The sequence below is a fragment of the Hemiscyllium ocellatum genome, chromosome 4 (assembly GCF_020745735.1).
Source record: "Hemiscyllium ocellatum isolate sHemOce1 chromosome 4, sHemOce1.pat.X.cur, whole genome shotgun sequence".
In the NCBI taxonomy this organism is placed as follows: Eukaryota; Metazoa; Chordata; class Chondrichthyes; order Orectolobiformes; family Hemiscylliidae; genus Hemiscyllium; species Hemiscyllium ocellatum.
Window position 1 is genome coordinate 12,110,132 of NC_083404.1, and position 20,638 is coordinate 12,130,769.

General features: G+C 39.1%; 1 protein-coding gene across 4 annotated transcripts in view; it reads right to left on the reverse strand.

The window, feature by feature from the left end:
- The window catches only part of stau2 (staufen double-stranded RNA binding protein 2), a 370,605-nt gene that overhangs the window by 99,385 nt on the left and 250,582 nt on the right, over positions 1–20,638 (reverse strand). For all 4 annotated transcript variants that reach the window (XM_060822782.1, XM_060822781.1, XM_060822785.1 and 1 more), the window contains one exon: positions 19,043–19,335. In XM_060822782.1, coding sequence (XP_060678765.1) covers positions 19,043–19,335 — 293 coding nt within the window. The remainder of the gene's footprint in view (positions 1–19,042; positions 19,336–20,638) is intronic.

A 20,638-nucleotide genomic window follows, 5' to 3' on the forward strand; every position in this document is an offset into this window, starting at 1 on the left:
ATTACATATTTGGACCCTACAACATCAATGCATTGAGATTAATTGCATTTACCACATGGCAATTTCACTATTTTGACTAGTCTCACAGGTTCTTGCATTTGCCAAGACCCCCTACTTTGAGTCATTCTTGCAGATTTTGTGCTCCCTAAATCCAAATCATCTAAATCCACTTAAAAAAAGAGTGAATCAGGTACTGATTTTTGATTAAGAATGTAGATATATTTGAACTGCTTCTAAATGTAACTGATACCTAGGACGGGGGATTTACCTGACAAGGAAAGGGTGGATGTCTTTCCATTGGTTTTTAGAAGAACAAAAGATGATCTTTTTGAGACATATACAATCCTGAGGGGGCTTGATTGGGTAGATACTGGGAGTTTGTTTCCTCCTGTACAAGAGACTAGGACTATGGGAAGCAGTATAAAATTCAAGGAACAGTCTGTGTCATTTAAGGCTGAGAAGAGACTTTTTTTTATTCCCCTAGGTGGGGTCATGAACCTTACAAACTCTCTTCCCCAGGGAAAAATGGAACTAGGGCCATTTTAAAGCAGAAGCAGATAGATGCTTGATTAACAAGGGAATCAAAAGTGATCAGCAATACATGGGAATGTTGATTTAAGGCGTTAATCAGATCAGCCCTGATCCTGTTGAATGGTGGAGCAAGCTAGAAGGACCAAAAGATCTAACTATGTTTCTAATTCATATGTTCATGTTATACTACCTCTTTCCTTCTTCCTGTTCTTTTCTCTTGAATCAGGATTTGATTTGATTTAAATGTTACTGTCATGTGTATGCAAGTACAGAGAATTTAACTATTCTTCAGTTCCAAGTTGAAGACATTTGCTTTTTGAGGGATGACGAAAACATTGTAACCATAACCTTATCTGTCGTGGTTGTATTTCACGGAGTCTACAAGGTGTGTGTGTGATTTTTTTTTAGGCAGTCATTTGATCTACTGTTGCAGCACAGTTACTGCATTATAGATGTTTGGGCTGAAGAACCACATGAGATATATCAAACTGCACTTTTCTGAGCAAAGCGATGAATGTAATTATGGCAAAGATACATACTACTCTTTTGAGTAGAGGCTCTAATTTGAAATGAGGCTATTAATAAAAAGGCACATCAGCAAGACGCAGTTGGTTGCTAACAGAGAACTAGGGTATCATTCTTCCTTAATTCTACAAAGAATAAAGATTCCCAAAAATCTTAGACATTAAGCCATTTCCTGCAATGCAGGAGTTCCTTGATGTGTGTAGGATCACTAAATTTAGCATTTTACTAATCCCAGCAGGACAGCGACTAACATAATGTCCATCAGACATTTCTAGTGGTCACCCCTCTGTGAAATGTCCTAGGAGAGTGTGAAAAATATCCACAATTTAAAAGGTTTTCTTGCTAGATCATTAGAGAAGGATAAAGGACTACACATTTATAAGTGATATATTACCCAATCATCATGTCAAAAAAACATGTGTTTGATACAAATATTCTTCATTGGATCTCAACTACTTATGTAACTTGAAACAATTTATAAAACTTGACAGTAATTATTTGTCCTCTAATAGCTCAAACTAGATGCACCCCAGGTGCATCTACTATCTTGAACCTTCAACAGCTAAAAGATTGATGCTTTTTGAACAGTAGACTATTTCAATTAATAGTTTTCACCAGTATGAACTGACACAGGGCTGGAATAAGCTTGTATTTAAAGATGTATTATGACATTTCTGATGCTTCTTAGTTATTCTACATCCAATTAATTTCACATTATATTATCAATAATTTTAATCAGTTACACCTTTTATGGAAAGGAACTAAGAAAAGAAAAAGTTTTCACTGAACCATCTAATAATGTTTTATAATACATTCCTTTACTTCTAGTTTTATCAATGTACCAAAACTGCCGATTCCAAATGTAGTGACACCTGTCATTCCTCTCACAAAAAGAGACTTATCAACATCCTAATGTCTGGGTTGGATTTACCAAATGCATATTAATCAGGCCATACATGATGAGGCACCCACCTGAATACTAGCAAGCTGACGTCCCTCGACACCCCCAGGTTTTACAGGAACAACTTGATTTAAATAGTGTGGACGAATTCCTGGGTAACATTTGTTGGATCTGTCACTTGTTGAGTCAGTGATGGTGGTGCAAGTTAAGGAGCCTTTACAATGTTGTTGAATTGCACAATAGAAGTGCATTAAATTATCAAGAACCTACATCAAGTTGATCTCAAACATCATTACCAAGCACAAAAATAGCCCAAGAAAGACTTCACGTGCTAAATCTTCACAAGCATCACAACATCTCAAATCGATCCATTGACTGTATTTAATAATTATATAAGGCTCATTGTTGAATTGGCAGAGCTCATTTAGAATGCTGAGCTCAAAGAGTATGTGAATAAACATGAAAACATTGAGATACGAGCACAGATAACAAGTATAAAAGTTACTCTGATATAAACAAACAACAGAATACCTGTTCCCTTGCTGAAAAGCAGAAAAAGCCCTCCTGAACTTCACTAGAAAACTGTATTTCCACCTCACATCATCACTATCTCTTGCCTCAACCTAACGAAGTGTGTGTGTGATGGAATTAAGGAGAAAAGGCACCAAACCACATCACAAGTCTTCAGTACAAGACAGCTCAACCCCTACTCTTTAAAACTCTTAAATAGTGCATGATTGGGAAGTCAATAAACTCATCCTGACAAAATATGGGGCTGAATCTTACATTTCTTGGCTAAGTTTCAGTTTTGGAAAGTTTCCTGGAGGGTTTCCCTTCATGAGGCTGTCCAAGCTTTTCATGCTATTAGCCCAAATTTGCATCATTAACTACCCATCATGTTTTTATGGCATCCTTTTCATACAATGTTAACCTGATTCTCCCATTCACTGTAACCAAAGAACTAGCTAAACTCAAATATCTCAGAAGTAAAAACAATGACTGCAGATGCTGGAAACCAGATTCTGGATTAGTGGTGCTGGAAGAGCATAGCAGTTCAGGCAGCATCCGAGGAGCAGCAAAATCAATGTTTCGGGCAAAAGCCTGATTCCTGATGAAGGGCTTTTGCCCGAAACGTCGATTTCGCTGCACCTCAGATATCCCAGAACTGACTGACATCCATGGTATCAGCACCATCTTTAAAAGGCTCCTACACACTTGGAGAAGCACTGCCAGTCTCAAGCTCAAATATTTGTCTACCTCCTCTTTAAATCCTTTTGGTGATCTAGCCTCAACAATACTCTGGAGCAGAGAATTTCAGACTTTCAGTGCTCTCTGAGAGAGGAAATTCCTCCACATTCCAGTTTTAAATTAGCTTCTCCTAATGATGTAAATGTGACCCTGGTTTGAGACTCTCCCAACCTGTGGAAAAGCCTTCTCAACATTTACCTGTCAAGGCCCTTCCATTCTTGTGTGTTTTAATAAGATCACACTTCATTCTTCTAAACTGTAATGAAAATGGTCTAACTGTAAATCAACCCCTCCATCTTTGGGACAAGTCAATGGATCTCCTTTGAATTACCTCCAATGTCAGTACACCGCTTCTTAAATACAAGGATCAAAACTGTACGCAGTACCCTAGATGTGACCTCATCAACATCTTGTACAGTTAAACTCCAACTTCAGAGCAATAAAGACCAAAGTTCTATTTGCCACCTTGCTGTACCTATATACAAACAAGTAGCAAGAGTAGATCACCCAGCCCTTTGAGCCTGCTCCACCATTAAATAAGATTGCGGCTGATCTGATTTTAATCTCAACTCTTCATTCCTGCATACCTCTGATAATCTTTCATCCCCCATGGAAAACAAGAATACATCTACCTCTGCCTACGAAGTATTAAAGATTCTGCATCCACGACCTTGTGTGGAAGGAAATTCCAATGGCTCACAACCTTCTGAGAGAAAACCTTTTCCTCATTTCTATCATAACTGGACAGCCCCTTATTTTAAAACTATGACCTTGAGTTCTAGCTTCTCCCACAACATCCTTCCAACTTCCAAACAGCCAAATCCTCTCAGGATTTTATAAGTTTCAATTATCACCTCTGACTTACCTAAACTCCATAGGATAAAAGCTTTGCCTATCTAGCCTTTCCTCATAAGGTAATCTATTCATTCCCTGCATTATTCTCGTAATGTGAACAGTTTCCAATGCATGGTAAATACAGTGACCAACACTGTACACATTATTCCAGATGCATCTCACCAATGCTCTGTGTTACTTAAACATAAACTCCTAACTCTTGCCTCAATTCTCCTCACAGTAAAATATAGCATTCTTTTAGCTTTCCTGACTACTCTGTGTACCTGATATTAACCTTCTCCGATTCATGCATTAGGACACCCAGATCTCTCTTCACTCGCTGCACACAGAACTCTGCAACCTCTCACCATTTAGACAATATGCTTCCTTTTTATTCTTTCTGATAAAATGGATAACTTCACACACTCTCACATTGTACTCCACTTGTCAGATCTTTGCCACTTAACCAATTTATAGCCATTTGTAGACTCCTTATATATTCTTCACAACTCACTTTCCTTCCAATCTGTGTCGTCAGCAAATTTAGTGACCTTATGTTTGGTGCCTGCATGCTAGCTTGCTTGTGTTTCATGCACAAGAAAATAATACTCTAAACTGCTCTCTTTAAGCACACTCTGCCTTTTAAGTATTCTTACCTGAATTCATAACCTCACACTTTCCTAATTAAATTCCATCTGCCAAAATTTTGCCCATTCAGTTAACTGTCTTTTTCCCTGACAGATTTTTTATGTCCTCTTCACAACACACCCTGTCACCTAATGATGTATCATCAGAAAATATGATAGATTACGGAAGTGGCAGAGACAAGCCACTATAAATGCCGGAGGAAACAACATAGAAGCGCTTCACAGGAGGCTTCCAAGCACTGAGGATGTCACCTAGAACAGGGCAAGAAATGTCTGCAACACAAATTCCCAGCTCGGCGAACAGAACCACAACAACGAGCACCCGAGCTACAAATCTTCTCCCAAACTTTGAATGTTAGATTACATTCTCACTTCTGCTGCAAGTCATGAATACAGATGGAAAGTAATTGAGGCCCAGGGGCACTCCACTAGTTATATCTTTCCAACCTGAAAATGACTTTAATCCTGACTCTGCCTTCTGTATATTAACCAATCCTCAACCCAAGCTTATACATTACCCCAATATTGTGAGCTTGTGCAATAGCATTTTATGTGGCACTTTATCGAATGCCTCCTGGTTTATTTGTAACACATCAAATTATATTTACTTTATGTCCACTAATCAGATGTTTCCAGTGAGAAAATCTTGTTTATTAAGTTAACTGCTGTACAGGTGTTGGTTGACATATTAACACAATTATGATAATTATTCTTTCATCTTCTTAACCTTCTCATTTTTAAGCTGAAAGTAAATCATTGAGAAATGGCCTGTTCAATCATTTTTTTATTTAAAACAGCCTCATTTGTATTGGTATCACACAAAATTTCTTTATGCTGTAAAAGATTACAACAAAATTAGCCAATTTCCTTTATCTATGAGGTCAGTATTGTAACAAATAAGAGTACACAGTGTATCTGCTTATTATTACATTTTAATATTATAATCTGATCAAATAACATGACAGAAAAAACCTACTAATTTCATAATAATGTTTTATAAAAAGTTTACCTCTATTTTTAATCATCTTTCACAGCTTCGTTACCTCCACACTCTCCTCCTATATTTTGGGTGGTGAATTGGGATACTCTAGGCCAAAGAGCTGTCCATGGTGTGGGCCAGTGTTGATCCCTATTAGATAACAGGAAACATACTTACTCAAGCCCAATCAGTTGCTTAGGATGGGGAAGGGAGAGGAGGAGTTAATAAATTTACAAGATAAACATAGATGAGGAAGGTCATTCAATCCCTTCTAATTGATTCACTCTGAAAGATCCTTCAGCCCACCCATCATAGGGACCAAATGTCTGTTAAATGATTTAAGGTTGTTTTGCCTCAACTACTCTACTGAGAAGGTCATTCTATATGCAAAAGAATTTCCTGATATCAGTTCTAAATTTACCTTTTAATAGTTTGAATTGGTGTCCCATGCCCTGCTACTTTGAGTTCTTTTCAATTAATTTTACCTATTATGTACCTTAATTAAGTCACAGTCCTTTGCCTTTTAAGATCGAGAAGTCTTTTCTCCAAATTTCTAATCACCCACTTTGCAACATCAAGGATCAGTCTTATCTGTTCTCTGAATATTGTGTTTCAGTGATCAGAACTTGACTGAGTACTTAAGTTTTGATACAACATTACATAGGTTAAGTGTGTCTACTTGTCACTTCCATGATACCACTCTCTATGGTTTAGCTATATGCTTAGCTATGGTTTATGCTATATGGTTTAGCACCTGAGTTAATTTTTTTCATTCGTTGTTTTGTATTGATTTGACAGAGAATGCATAAAATTCCATTTGCCTTTCAAAGCCATCTTTAGCTATTTCAATATTATTCATCAAATAATTATTTTGTTCATTCTTTCCAAAATTTTTAAAGTTTAGAATGAAAAAACGTTATAGCACAATTATTAATAGAATCACCCCAATGTTCTCAGCTCCAAACATTAAATTGATTCCATTGATTTTCTTTTAAGCAAGTATATTTTAGTGTTAAAGAATAGATATAAGCTACTCACATCCGTTTTTTTTTAAATGGAGAAAACACTGGAAAATACTTTCTTCAATTCCTGTAGAAAAAACTGTATTTGCTAAATTACAATTTCACGACAAATATCAAACAAATGAATTCCTTCCTCAGTGAATCACATTGTTTTCAGCTTAGGTGGTCTAAAAATGAATTGGTCATTGTCAAAAACTATGAAACTGGCAGTGAATAGAAAATAATGTATCCTGAAGATTATAACAAGTTAACAACTACATCACAGAGAAGTATCTCAAACCAGCCTTGAAAATACAACATTCTGCTAATCAAAGTATTACATTTTCAAATATTGAAACTGAATCTTCTTTACTTAACAAATCAACTTGACATTTGTGGTTGATTAACACCAAAAGTCATCTTAATGTAGGAAAATTGTGATAACTGTGACTAAACAAATTGAGCATTGGTTAAGCTGAGTTATAAATTATACCTCAAATTTGGATTTAAAAATGAAGCATCTTTCAGTAGAGATGATGCCTTGGGAGTTAACAGTGAGTCCAGTGTAAAATAGGGCTCAATTCCAAAATGTGCTTTTTCACCAAATTTCTGCCCAAACCTATTTGTATATCAATGAGCACAAAATTAAAATACAAACAAAAACAACAGGAGTAGTTCATTTCACCCATCAAGCCCCCTCTGCCATGTAATAAGATCATGGCTGATCTGACTTTAACTTCAAGTCCACAATACTAATCTCTTTTCACCCATTTGCTTACCAAGAATATATCTATGTCTGCCTTGAAAATGTTCAAAGAGTCTGTTTCCACCATCTTTTCAGCATGAGAGTTTTAAAGTTTCATGATCCTCTGAGAGAAAAAAAAACCTCATCTGTTTTAAATGGACAATGCCTTATTTTTAAGTAGTGACTCCTTGTTCTTGATTCTCCCATTAGGGTGATTCATTCTCTCCCCATCCACCATAAGATTCCTCAGGATCTTATATCTTTCAATCAAGTTGCCTTTCTTTCTCTTCTAAATTCAGATGAACAAGCCCTCATAAAACAACCATCCCATTCATTCCAGATGTTGGTCTGGTAAACCTTCTCTGAACTGTTTCTAACACATTAGCACCCTTTCTTAAATAGGATGAACAGAACTTCAGATGTGCTCTCACTAACATCCTGTATAACTGAAGAATGACCTCCTTCCTCCGAGGCTTTCTGTCTCAGCATGTGTCTTCTTGGCTTGGGGTGGCGATCTCCTGGCCTGGCGTGGGTATCACCCGGTCCTGCGTGGTGATCACCTGGCCCGGCATGGGGTTTTTCAGCCCAGTGTGGCAGTCACCCAGCCAAGTGTGATGATCTCCTGCCCTGGCATGGTTGTCAGCTAGCCCAGCGTGGTGGTCACCCGGTTCGGTGTGGCGGTCTCCCAGCCCAATATAACAGTCACCCGGTTCAGCGTGGCAGTCTCCTGGCCTGGCATGGTGTTTGCCTGGTTCAGCATGGCAGTCACCTGGTTCCGCATGGCAGTCTCCTGGCTTGGCATGGCAGTCTTCTGCCCGTGGCATGGCGGTCTCCAGGTTTTGTGTGGCCCATGGTGGTCTTTTGGCCATGCATGGACTTCTGGCCACAAGGTGACATCTGATGCAATCTGCAGGCTAGTGGCCAGCCTGGACTGGGTTTGAAGGAATGTTGTTCTGAATCTTTTATTTTGCTATTTTCCAATTTATTCCAGTGATCTGTAATCCTTGACTTTTTATTTCTTTACTTTTCTGATTATTTTACCTAAGAACGTGTATTGAAGAATCTGTACCAAGGTACCTTGTACCTAAGATGGTGCTGTAAGTGGTGACTTCTAAACTTTTCACTTTCCTCATCTGACAACAAAGCTAATTCAATACTCTTGCATTCAATTCTACCTCTGATAAATTATAATATTCTATCAATTTCCTTAAGTACTTTCTGATCTTGCATACTGACCTTGTGATTCATGCTCTGGGAACCCCAAATCCCTCTGTACCTCACAGCTTTGCAACCTCTTAATATTTAGAAAACATGATTTTTTAAATTTTTCCTGCAAAAGTGGGCAATTCCATATTTTCTCACATTATGCTCCATTGGCTAGACTTCTTCACATAAGGAGGTTGGAAAATGATAGGTTATGTTCTCTTCACAAATCACTTTATTACCTAAATTTGTGTTATCAGCAAATTTGGCAACCATGCCTTCCGTTCCTTTATCTAAGTCATCTATATAAACTGGAAAAAACTGAGGTCCCAGTGCCACTCATGAACCTGAAAAAGCCCAGTAATGCTTATTCTCTGCTTCCTGTAATCACCCAACTCCAGCACTCTATTGTAAGTAGCATTCAAGTGCTAAGTCACACTAAGTTGACTGGTTTATATGTTCTAACATGAAAGGCCGAGCTGACCAGTTAAAGAGGAACTAGTCAGAACTGCTTCTTTGATTAGTTAAGTCCAACAACTCTTTGAAAAGAGATTTTCTTAAGACTCTCCCTAAGTCTCGGAACTTCAGAACTTAAACTGTAGATTTCAATTAAATTTTAATTATAAACTACAAACAAAATTAAATTTTTGTAAGAACATTCAGACTTTCTTATGCATCAACAACCAACATTGAGTCCTAGATCAAACTGAGTGTGGTAGCTGCATGTATATGATCATGAATTAATTCTGTCATTTACCAGTTGCTCAATTCCTTTGAGGTAGAGTGGGTACTTTTCTGGGCAGAAAGAGACAGCTTTATGCCAGATTATGCGTTTGCGTGATAAACAATGAGAAGGGAACAGATCAGGACAGCCACTGTCTCACAGAATGGCACTGAAGCACCCTACATGAACATCATTCATTCCTTCACCGTTGCTTGGTCAAAATCCTGGTATTCCCTGTCAAAGGACATTGGGGTCGACCTTCAGTAGGAGGACTGCAGCAGATCAAGAAGGCAATTCACTACTACCTTCTCCAGGCTAAAGAGGAACAGGCAATAAAATGCTGGCCAGCCAGTGAAGCCCATCTCCCAAAAGTTAATAAAAAAAAGGCTTACCTGTTTAGCAAATAGCTTGAGGTTAGCAAAAATTCATGAGGTTGCTGGTAAGTCTAACCTTACAATGTGTGGTACTGTAGGAATGCCAATGCACATATTGACAAGTGAAAGTAAGTAGTAGAAAACCCCTATGCAGATTTCCCAATGAGCGCATCAAGGAAATGAAGTTTATTTGACTACTTAATTTCGAAAGTGAATTTAAGTGCAGGATAGATCTCATTAAGAAATTCAAGAAAATTATTACATGCAATTGCAGATTCAAATGTATCACTAATGCATTGAAAACATGAAATGGGTAGGAGGTTAGATGTCATTCCATCAAAAACACATGTTTCATGGAATCTGTCAAAGATGTTTGCAAGAGCTAAACCTAGAGTTGATGTCATGGCAACATCATCGATTTGGACAAACATGGAGTTTTTATAAAAAGAACTCAACTTGTCAGTTATTATGTTCATAATTTCAATGTCTACGGATTCATGCATTGGTGACAGATCTAAAACACCATGAAACAGCGTTGCAGTGCAAAAGTCCATGCATCATTTGGGTGATACTGGTAAATAGGCTAGCATTGTCAAATAAGCATCGATATGTAAGTCCTGTATGATACACATACAGGGTGAAAGATCTTTTCATGTCTGCATAGGATGATGGCTAAAAGTCCTAACTAGATTAGATTAGATTAGATTAGACTTACAGTGTGGAAACAGGCCCTTCGGCCCAACAAGTCCACACCGACCCGCCGAAACGAAACCCACCCATACCCCTAACCTAACACTACGGGCAATTTAGCATGGCCAATTCACCTGACCTGCACATCTTTGTGACTGTGGGAGGAAACCGGAGCACCCGGAGAAAACCCACGCAGACACGGGGAGAACGTGCAAACTCCACACAGTCAGTCGCCTGAGTCGGGAATTGAACCCGGGTCTACAGGCGCTGTGAGGCAGCAGTGCTAACCACTGTGCCACCGTGCCGCCCACTACCACCGTGCCGCCCACTACCACCGTGCCGCCCACTACTTTCATTACAACTGGACAAAGTCCCATACCACCAAGTTGGGCCTTTTAACCAAACTCTTTAGCCATTTAGCAGCCACCGAAGCTGCCTCCAAGCTGTTTCCATATCCAGGTGGAATCAAGCATGCATTGGTCTCCCATAACAAAACCATCATGCAATTAAAATGATATATTGAACAAAACTAGATTGCTGTTAAGTCTAGGTTAGTTCAATAATTCATTTTAATTGCTTGAAACTGTGACCTTTTGCTATAAATTCTGTGTCTTATGATCCTGCCCCACTAGTTACCTGATGAAGGAGGAATGCTCTGAAGGCTAGTACTTCCACATAAACCTGTTGGACTATAACCTGGTCTTCTGTGATTTTAAACTTTATTACTATTCAAGTTTAAGCATGTAAGTTAATTTTGACAACCTAATTATTTATGGAGTACATAATAGTCACAGTTAATCATTTTCTCACACATGCCTGCACATGCACTTGTCACAAAAGGATAACGGCAAAGGCAAAGGCAAAGGCACCAGGGCTTTACCAGATTATAAGGCTGCTTTCTCATTACAGAGAGAGAGAAGGATAGTAGAGGTTTAACCTGAGGACCACCACGCCTCAGGCAACAGGAAAGGTTGAGAAGGAGAATCCATCAAGGTAATCTCAGCCAGTGTGGGAAATTAACACTGACTGTGAGCATCACTCTGCATCTCAAATCAGCTGCCCAACTGACTGCGTTAAACTGATCCCGAGAAAAGAATTATAACAGTAAAAAAAAGGACATTTTTATCTACGCTGGCATTCTGGAAAACAATCCAATCTATCTAATTTTCCCAATGTATGCCCAAAATCCAGTGAGTTCATTTATTTCAGTTACCCAACCAAATTCCTTTCAAATCAAATCAGCGCCAATTCTTCGACAACTCTCATCAAAATGAGTTCCAGATCAATACCAATAAAAAAAATTCTTCCTCACATTTCTTTTACATCTCTTGCCTAGTACTTTAATTCTGGGTCCCCTCATGCTTGTACCATCCGCTAATGAGAACGGTGATCCTTTGTCTACCTTAGCTAAACCCATCATAACCCTGTCCATCTCTGTCAAATCTGCCCTCAATCCTCATTGTTCCAAGGAGCACACACTCAGTTTCTCCAATCTAACCTTATAGCTAAATTCCCTCATCCCTGGAACCACTCTGGTAAATTTCATCTGCATCCTCATATCTCTCAGCATATATTGACCAGAACTGAACTCAATACACATTATAGATTACCCAGAACTCTATACAGGTTCAGTGGAACCTGTTCATCAGTTCTGCGGAAGGGTCACTTGATCTGAAATGTCAACTCTGATTTTTCTCCACAGATACTACCAGACTGCTGAGTTTTTCCAGTAATTTGTGTTTTTGTCACCCAAGATCCATATGCTTTCCAAACTGCTCTCTCGGTATGTCCTGCCATCTTCAAAGATCTACACCCATGAACCCCCAGGTCATGGGTTTGAATATTCAAACCAGCCCTCAAACTACATGCCTAGTTTCTTTAGGGATAGGTGACAGCCAGAGAGGTGGATATTCACCATTCCATAAGACTTTGAATCAAAGTCATCATCAAACCAGCAGCTCAGGGGAACCATGATAAAGCAGACAATCAATTTTCCAAAAATGCAGTTCTAGTGCATGAAGAGGTTGGGGGGGGGGGGGTGCTGAGCATTACACTCATGCAAGGGCCTCACACAATATTCTCCAGATATAGACTTCCACTGAGAAGTAGACCTTGAAGTAGGTGATGCACAACTCATGGGGAAGATGTAGAAAATAGAAGTGTCACAGTTGCAGAGGGAGGTGTCTGGGAACAGCCACAGGGCATATCTCACCTGGATTCCATCAACATCAAGAACTATTTGATTCAGGTGTATGATCAATTGAGCCTCTTTGATGCAAGAGGAATGGCATGGGCTAGAAGTCACTTTGAGTTGCTTTTTAGAGCATTTCCACTGAACATGCAACCAAATTAAGTCCATCCTTAGCACCTGATGATTTTGCATCCCATCCAAAGACCCTTACTTTCTTTGATCTTCCAGTACCGTGAAAGTTCATACATCCAGTGTTATCAGTCAATATTTACATTGTGTTGGAAATAGGGAATGTGCTCAGTTGCAGGCACAACAAATTCCACTCAGTGCTCTGAGTGATGTGGTGCCCTTTGGACATTGCCACTTCTGAATTGTTCTCCTCCTATGGCCTCAGAGATGTTGGAGACAAACTGTTCATTCCTCTTTGCTCATGGTTGAAATATATTGTCTTTTTCATTGAGGTACAATGGGAGCATTTCCAGAAGTTGCTACACCCACATTTCTGCAGAGACAGTATCCATCACTAGTTGTTATTGCACAGAATCTCTGCGCGAGGGATCAAGAATGACAATTATAATGATGTTACCCTGTGAAGGATAGCATCCTCATTCTCTTTAGCAACTGCCTCAGTCCTCTGATGATGCTTCAGTAGCAGCTGACATTCCCTCCAAATAGCTGTCAGTATCACCGACCAGTCTTGATTCCATAGTGTGGCATGAATTCTGTAAATGTGAATGTATATTTCCTACACATGCTTCCTAAACTACCATATATGGCTTTCCAAGAGGTTGCCCACACTCTCTCTGGAAGCATTTATACAATCAAAACCTGGACCATTCTCTGAGCGGGACTGCTCAGGACTGCCTCTGACTTTGTCACCTCCTCCTGCACACTTATGAGATGTTCACCATCAAATGTCAATATATCTATGCAAACACAAAGACCCTGCTGAGTACCGTACACTGGCTAGGGTTACTGGTCAAGGGTACACTTGTTAGGGGCTATTTTGAGGTCCTTTCTGACAAAGCCTGACCTGTTCATGGTACCTCTTCAATATGCCATTGGATGGTAAAGCTGGTCTATGGTGAAGACAGCAACATCTCTAAAATGACTCCTTGGTGTGTTTAAATCTGGTCTGCTCACTTTCAGCCTGAACTCTGTTGCCAATTGACTGTCCACCCTTCCCTCCAGTCAAGCAGCAGTTTACTCCTCACAAAGAGTAGGAGCTATTACTGCTTGTCTTTGGGACCAGGATGAGCTCTTAGAAACAGCCCTGATATCTCTGTGAATAAAATGTATTTTGCTGTGCTTCCATTGGAACAAAAGTTCCTTAAGAGACTGTCAGAAGGGATTGAAGGGAAAGAAGTCATTTCATAGCATCCTCACCCAAGGGAATGACAGCAATGCCATGGAAAGTCTGATAACCGTATATGAATGCTCACGTCAGGGAATGCATCTTCAAACTCCTCCCCATGACAAGACCAACCTCTCACATTGATGCAGCACACACCCATTTTTAATCCATTCCTGTTACCCAAACCTGTGCAAATTCCAGGCACTCCAGTTTATTCATAGCAATGCTTTCAGCCCCGCGTCCACGGATAGCTCCATTTTTCATCAACTATTCAGCTATGGTAGGAAAACCACCTAAGTACAGCACCAATCACTGATATGATGCCCCTTCTTGAGAACAAGGATATCTAGGGGTGACAAAAATGTCTGTATTTCATTAATTCTACGGAGATAACTCTCAGCAGCGTAATGGCAGAGCCCATCTCACCTGGTATTGATGAGAACATTGAGTATGATTTGCTCTTGACTTACGCGACTTCTCAACTCCCAGAACAATGATAGGCAGATCCACTTCTGTCAATCTTACAAAATCCTCTTCTAATATCTGGACTTTAAAGAATTATCCCTCAGACTATGTTATGTCTTGTGTCTAGTTCGATGGCAACTGATCAATTCAATTTTGCTTCTTAGTTTTTATTGTAATAATAGTTTGACACAATTGATTTGCTAAGTCATTCCCGCAGGCAGTTAAGAGTTAACTACATTTTTTTCACCACATTGAGTAATATACAGGCCAGAATAGACAAGGATTACAGATTAAAAGCAAAATACTGCAGATACTGGAAATCTGAAAACGCACTAAGAACGGTGGAGAAACTCTGCAGGCCTGGCAGCATCTGTGGAGTTCCGAACAAGAGTCATAATAGACTCAAGACATTAGCTCTGTTTCTCTCCCCACAGATGCTACCAGACTTGCTGAGTTTCTCCAGCATGATATGTGTTTGTTAAGGATTACAGATTTCATTCCCTAAGAGACATTAGTGAAACAGATGGATTTTTCAGACCGTTAAAATACTTAGTGGGTAAGATGTTAAGGATCCCACAACAACAGAAAGCATGATGTGAAGTGTGACTTAATTAGGCAAGATGCAAAATTTTGATTTTCCAAAAAGTGGCTGAGAACAGAGATTAAGTGAAAGGAATGTTGTAGTGTAACAAAATTTACACTGGCTTGTGATGTGTTTCTACTTGTAATGCACTGCCACGGATATCCATTAGCTTCTTTTTTTAAAAATGTGTCCTATTGTCAAGGTGAAACCAACAACACATGAGAAGCATGCAGCACCAGGTTAATGATTGCTTAAAGGTGGTAAGCATCTATTGGGGCTTTGTGAACTGGTCAACAGGTTTTCTTGTTTAACTCTATGGAACAAAGGAGGAGAGCAGGAAAATGGACTCTTATCTGGCATCTCATGAACAGCAAAGATGAGACAATGGTAATGGGGTTTATCAAGGCAGGCAGATGAAGAAATGGAAGAAAGGTTTCTAGGAAAGCGGGGGGGGCGGGGTCAGAGCATAAAGGAGTGAAGTGAAAAGAAATAAAAACAGAAAATGCTGGAGAAACTCAGGTGGTCTGTCAGGATCTGTGGAAAGAGAAACAGTGTTAATATTTTGAGTCCAACCTGAATCTCATGGTCTACTGAACCCCATGGTCTACGACAGTGGGGACAGTCAGTCAAAACTAAGAAATTACAGAGTTGAAGGAAAGTGTCAGCACTATCCAAATGTGTTGCGATTTCAAGGTGTCGGCTGGTAAAGTCCTTATAGGCCTCTGAGTTCACCTTCAATCACTCCCCAAGTGTACTCCAATGAGGCTGTCTGACAACTTCCTTGACAATGAATGGAAGGGAGGGCAGCAGGTTCAGCCATGTCCCATGGAGTGGCAAATTCAACGTTGGATGCTATCATGAGCATTCAATAAGGAATGCAAAATAAAATACATGGCTTCTTCTACAATAAAGAAATGTCCTTAAATAATTAACATATTGTGCCGACCATGAGGTATGCCAGAATACTTAGCGCTCTGACTGAGCTAGTCCCACGTAATAACGAGGATGCACACATGAATGCTCATATAATGAACCAGTATAAGAACGATGGGCCGAATAGTTTCCTTCTGTAATTCTATGACGAATAAATGAACCGAATTTAATGTAAAATATTTGCAATTGAAATTTAATTTTAAAGAAAAACCCTTTCTGCTCATAATTCTTATGTTAATGGGAAATTAGTTGGATGGAAATGTTGTGGTCAAGGTAAGGAGCCTCCCTGTTTGAACAGCAGGTCCCCTGAGAGGCTACCCATTGATGAAATATTGGCAGTATTGTTGGCTGATGGTGGGTTTCATCAATGAAAAACTTCTCCTGTTGCTGCCAGCAAAATAAAATTATAAAAGTTTTAGTTATTTTAATAGCTCAGCTGGAGTATTATGTACAGTTGTGGGCACCACATTATCAGAAGGATGTGAACACACTGGAGACAGTGCATAAGTGGTATACAAGAATGGTTCCAGAGGGACTTCACTTGTGAGGGTAGACTGAAAAACCTGAGATTTGCCTTCTCTTCTCACTTGCCCTCAAGACTAGGGACACAATTCACAGCTCCAAGCAGCTGTCTGGTATAAAGTAGTCACTGTGAACTTAGAGGGTAGTGAATCTGTGGAAGTCATTACTGCAGAGGGCTCACAAGGCTGCATCTTTCAGTATATTCAAGACAGAGAGACGGATTTTTTTTTAACCAGTAAGGGAATCAAACGAAACAGGGGAAAGGCAGGAGAGTGGAGTTGATGATTATCAGAGCAGCCGTGGTTTCCATGAATGGCAGAGCATACTGGATGGGCTAAATGGTCTCCTGCTGCTCCTACATCTTATAGTCACCTAACAAATTTGGAGACAGATTCCTCCATTCAATTATGGATGTGGATGGACTCTTGAAGCCAGAGGGCCATTTAGTTTAAGTAAGGAAGTAGAAAATATAGAAGCATCACCTTTCTAACATTTTAAAATCTTGAATTAAAAATAGATTTAACAAGCAGCCTAAGACAGTGAAGGCCATCCTTTTGCATGCTATCGGTGGCTGGTCCAAGGACAAAGACAGCAGACGCATGGGAACACCACCTCCAAGCTCCCATTTGAGCCAAACACCATTCTGATTTGCAACTACATCACTTCAAAGGTGTCTGGCCAAAATTCTGAAATTCCCTTCCAAGAGCACTCAGGGTGTTCTTACACTACATGGACGGTAGCAGTATAAGAGACAGCTCACCATCACCATCTCCAGGTCAGGTACACAATAAATGGCAATAAATGCTGACCAGGCCAGCAATGCCCACATTCCATGAATGAATAACAAAAATGGCAGGCCTGCATTGAGTACTGGTTCTCTAACTTACCAACTCTAGGTACCTAAAATGGTGCTAGTTCAGGAACAGGAAGGCTGACTAGAACTTTTATTTAATTTCTTTCAGTTTGGCTCTCAATGAGTCTGATTAGTTACCCAGTGCATGTAAGCAGGTAGCTTTGGTGGCCCTGATTCCATCTCTGCAAAGATGACCTAGTGGAGGGATGTAGCCATGGAACGATATATACCATGAATGGTCGGTCACTAGGGAGTACTGGGGAACCAAGGGACCTTGATGTCCAAGTTCATTGATTTCCAAAGATGTCAGCACAGACAGACAGGCTGGTGAAGAAGGCATACAGGATGTTTGCCTTAATTAGCCAAGGGCCAGAATATAGGAGCAAAGAAGTCAAAGCATTGGTTAGGCCATTGATAGAATACTGTGTGCAGTTCTGGTCACCACATTATCCAAAAGACATCTATGACTTTAATATTTAATCTCATCTGTCTTCACTTTCTCCCTCAGTCCTGGAGACAGAAAATCTAATCCTTTACATGGTGCACACTGATGACGTAATTAAGAATCTAAAATGAACATCCTTAACTTACAGTAATTTTATTAGTGCTGTGAATAATGCAGTGAATAATTATGTTGTTTTCAACACTGAATAAAGTTCTGGAAATTCACTGTTTTCTCTCTTATGTCCTTCAGTAAATTTGACTCGGCTCTGATTATTGTACTTTTCTGTTTAAAACACTGTATCTGAGAACGTTGACGTATTAATTAACTGGAGGAAAAATTATAACAAAGCTTAAATTAATTTTCTTCATGAATAAGTTTTCTGAAAGAAAGTGCGAAGATAATGGGAAATATGTTTTAATGGCTCAATGGTTAAAGAGTCTGTGCTTTGCAATTCTAAGTCATACGATCAAAATGTTTCAGATTTATTTGTGGTCCATATTTGACTCAAGGGAATCAACAATTCTCCTCACAAGCCTTAGAATAGGAAGTTGAAAACAGTGTACTCTACCTGGTATCTGAGAACTCCACTTGGAAAGTACATTTGTTTATATGTCAGGTGAGGAAAGCCTAAGGTTTGACTGTGATGTTCTCTATGGTTCAATAACCTGCTGGCACACACAGCCTTGCTTACAGATAATAACCATAACTTGAGGGCTGCTGGCACCATGGCACTTTATGCAGCACAAATCAGAGTCTTCAATTGTGTAGACATAAAAGAAGAGGAAGGAGTAAAATAGCATCTGTAAATAAATTAAAGCTTTTATTTTGTTTGTACGCTGAGACTAGCTCAATTGTCCAATTTGCACAAATTTCTGCTTTGAAGGGTCAGTGAGCTGATTTTACCTTGCAATATCTTGAATTTGATTTTTCTGAAATATTTTACAAACTTGACTATAAATCAGAAACTTTGATGCAAGTCCACATTTTATAATTATGACATTTATATTGAGTTTCAAGTGTTTCTCAATTTCAACTTATTGAAATTTGCAATCCCTTATATCAGCTGATCTGACAAAGAAAACATGTACAAATAAAATGTCACATATAGTAATTACGTTTGGAGAATCTGGATGCAACCTGTTAATGCAATCATTACTTCATACGTGGATACATAAGTGTGCTACCAATTTTGAAAAATAAATGTGAACATGGAAAATTCAATGCACAGTTCTAAATACTGTAATTTTTTTGAAAATTAGAAATAGTCAATATTACAGAGCTTTACTTTCCCCACCTGAAAACCTTGGATTCTGGCTAAGTACTCTAGCTGTTGAGAGGGCTGTACTGCTGAACATGGGGACGCAGGTACTTTTCCTTTCAAGCTTATAGCTTCTGCAGTTGGGGATGTCCCATTCAATAGAAGTTCCCTTGCAATGGTTGCTGTGTTGCTGGTAGCGTTGAAGAATGAACTACATCCATGGTTTATTTCTTTAGACGTCAAACAGTTCATTGTAGGAGCTGCCTTGTTACGACTTGCTTCCATTTCTTGATAAATATCAGGGGAAAGATGTAGGATTCCCTTTTGGGCTGAAGATCAAATAAGATAATAGTCATATTATTACAATTTTCCAATAAACGTATTGTATTTTGAGTAATTGGCTTCACAGATTTATCAACAGCAAAGTACAAAAATCAAATCAGAACAATAGCCAATCTTAAAAGTGCCCAGGTAACTTAATAAGTTCTATAATCTAAATTTATGATAATTTAAACAAAACACTAACAGATTTGTTCTTTACCCTAATACTGAAATTGTGGTTTTAACTTGTCATTTCTCCAGTATGTCTTTACTCTGATTTCAGTAAATTTATGTTATGTGTTGTACTTTTATGGTTAACCACATTTGAGTATTGCAATTAATAGAAACTAGGAACAGAAGTAGGTCTTTCGACCCTTTAAGGCTACCCCTACCATTCAATATGATCATGGCTGATCCTCTAATTCATTGCCATATTCCTGCTTTCTCTCCATTACCCTTGTGCCTTTAATTTCAAAACATTTCTTTAATATATTAAATGACCTGGTCTCCATAACCTTCTCAGCTAGTAAATTCCTCAGATTGGCCACCCTCTGAATGAAGAAATGTTTCGTCATCTCAGTCCTAAATAACCAAACTTGTATCCTGAGACTGTGACTTCTGGTTCTAGACTCCACAAGCGGAAGAAATATCCTCCCTGAATCTAGTCTGTCAGCTTGTTAAACTTTTATATGTTTCAATCAGGAAGAGTCTCATTCTTTAAAACTCTAGTGCAAACAAGTCCAACTGAACCAAGCTCTCCTCATACAACAATCCTGCCATCCTAGTAATCAGACTAGCAAACCTTTGCTGCACTCCCTCTGGCAATTATCCTCTTTTAGCTAGAGAGATCAAAACTGTGCACAATACTCCCAGTGCAGTCTGACCAAGGCCCTGTAAAACTGCAGTGAGACATCCCTACTTCTGAATTCAAATTCCCTTGCAGTGAAGGCCAACCTACCATTTGCCTTCCTAATTGCTCACTACCTGTTTACTTTCATTGACTGCTGTATAAGGACACCCAGATCCCTCCGTATATTCTCATTTTCCAATATTTGACCATTTAAATAATGCTCTGCTTTTTGGTATTTTACACTGGAAGTGTATAACATCATATTTATCCATATTACACTGCATCTGCCATGTGCTTGCCCACATGCTCTTCTCAGCTAAATTGCCCTGAAGACTCCTTGCATCCTGCTCATAACTCAAAATCAGAACTTAGCTTTGTGTCATGTCTGTCTGTTAATTTGACTTCCTGAAGTGCTGGAATTTATTTGATTTCGTCACAAATATATATTCTATTTCATGTTC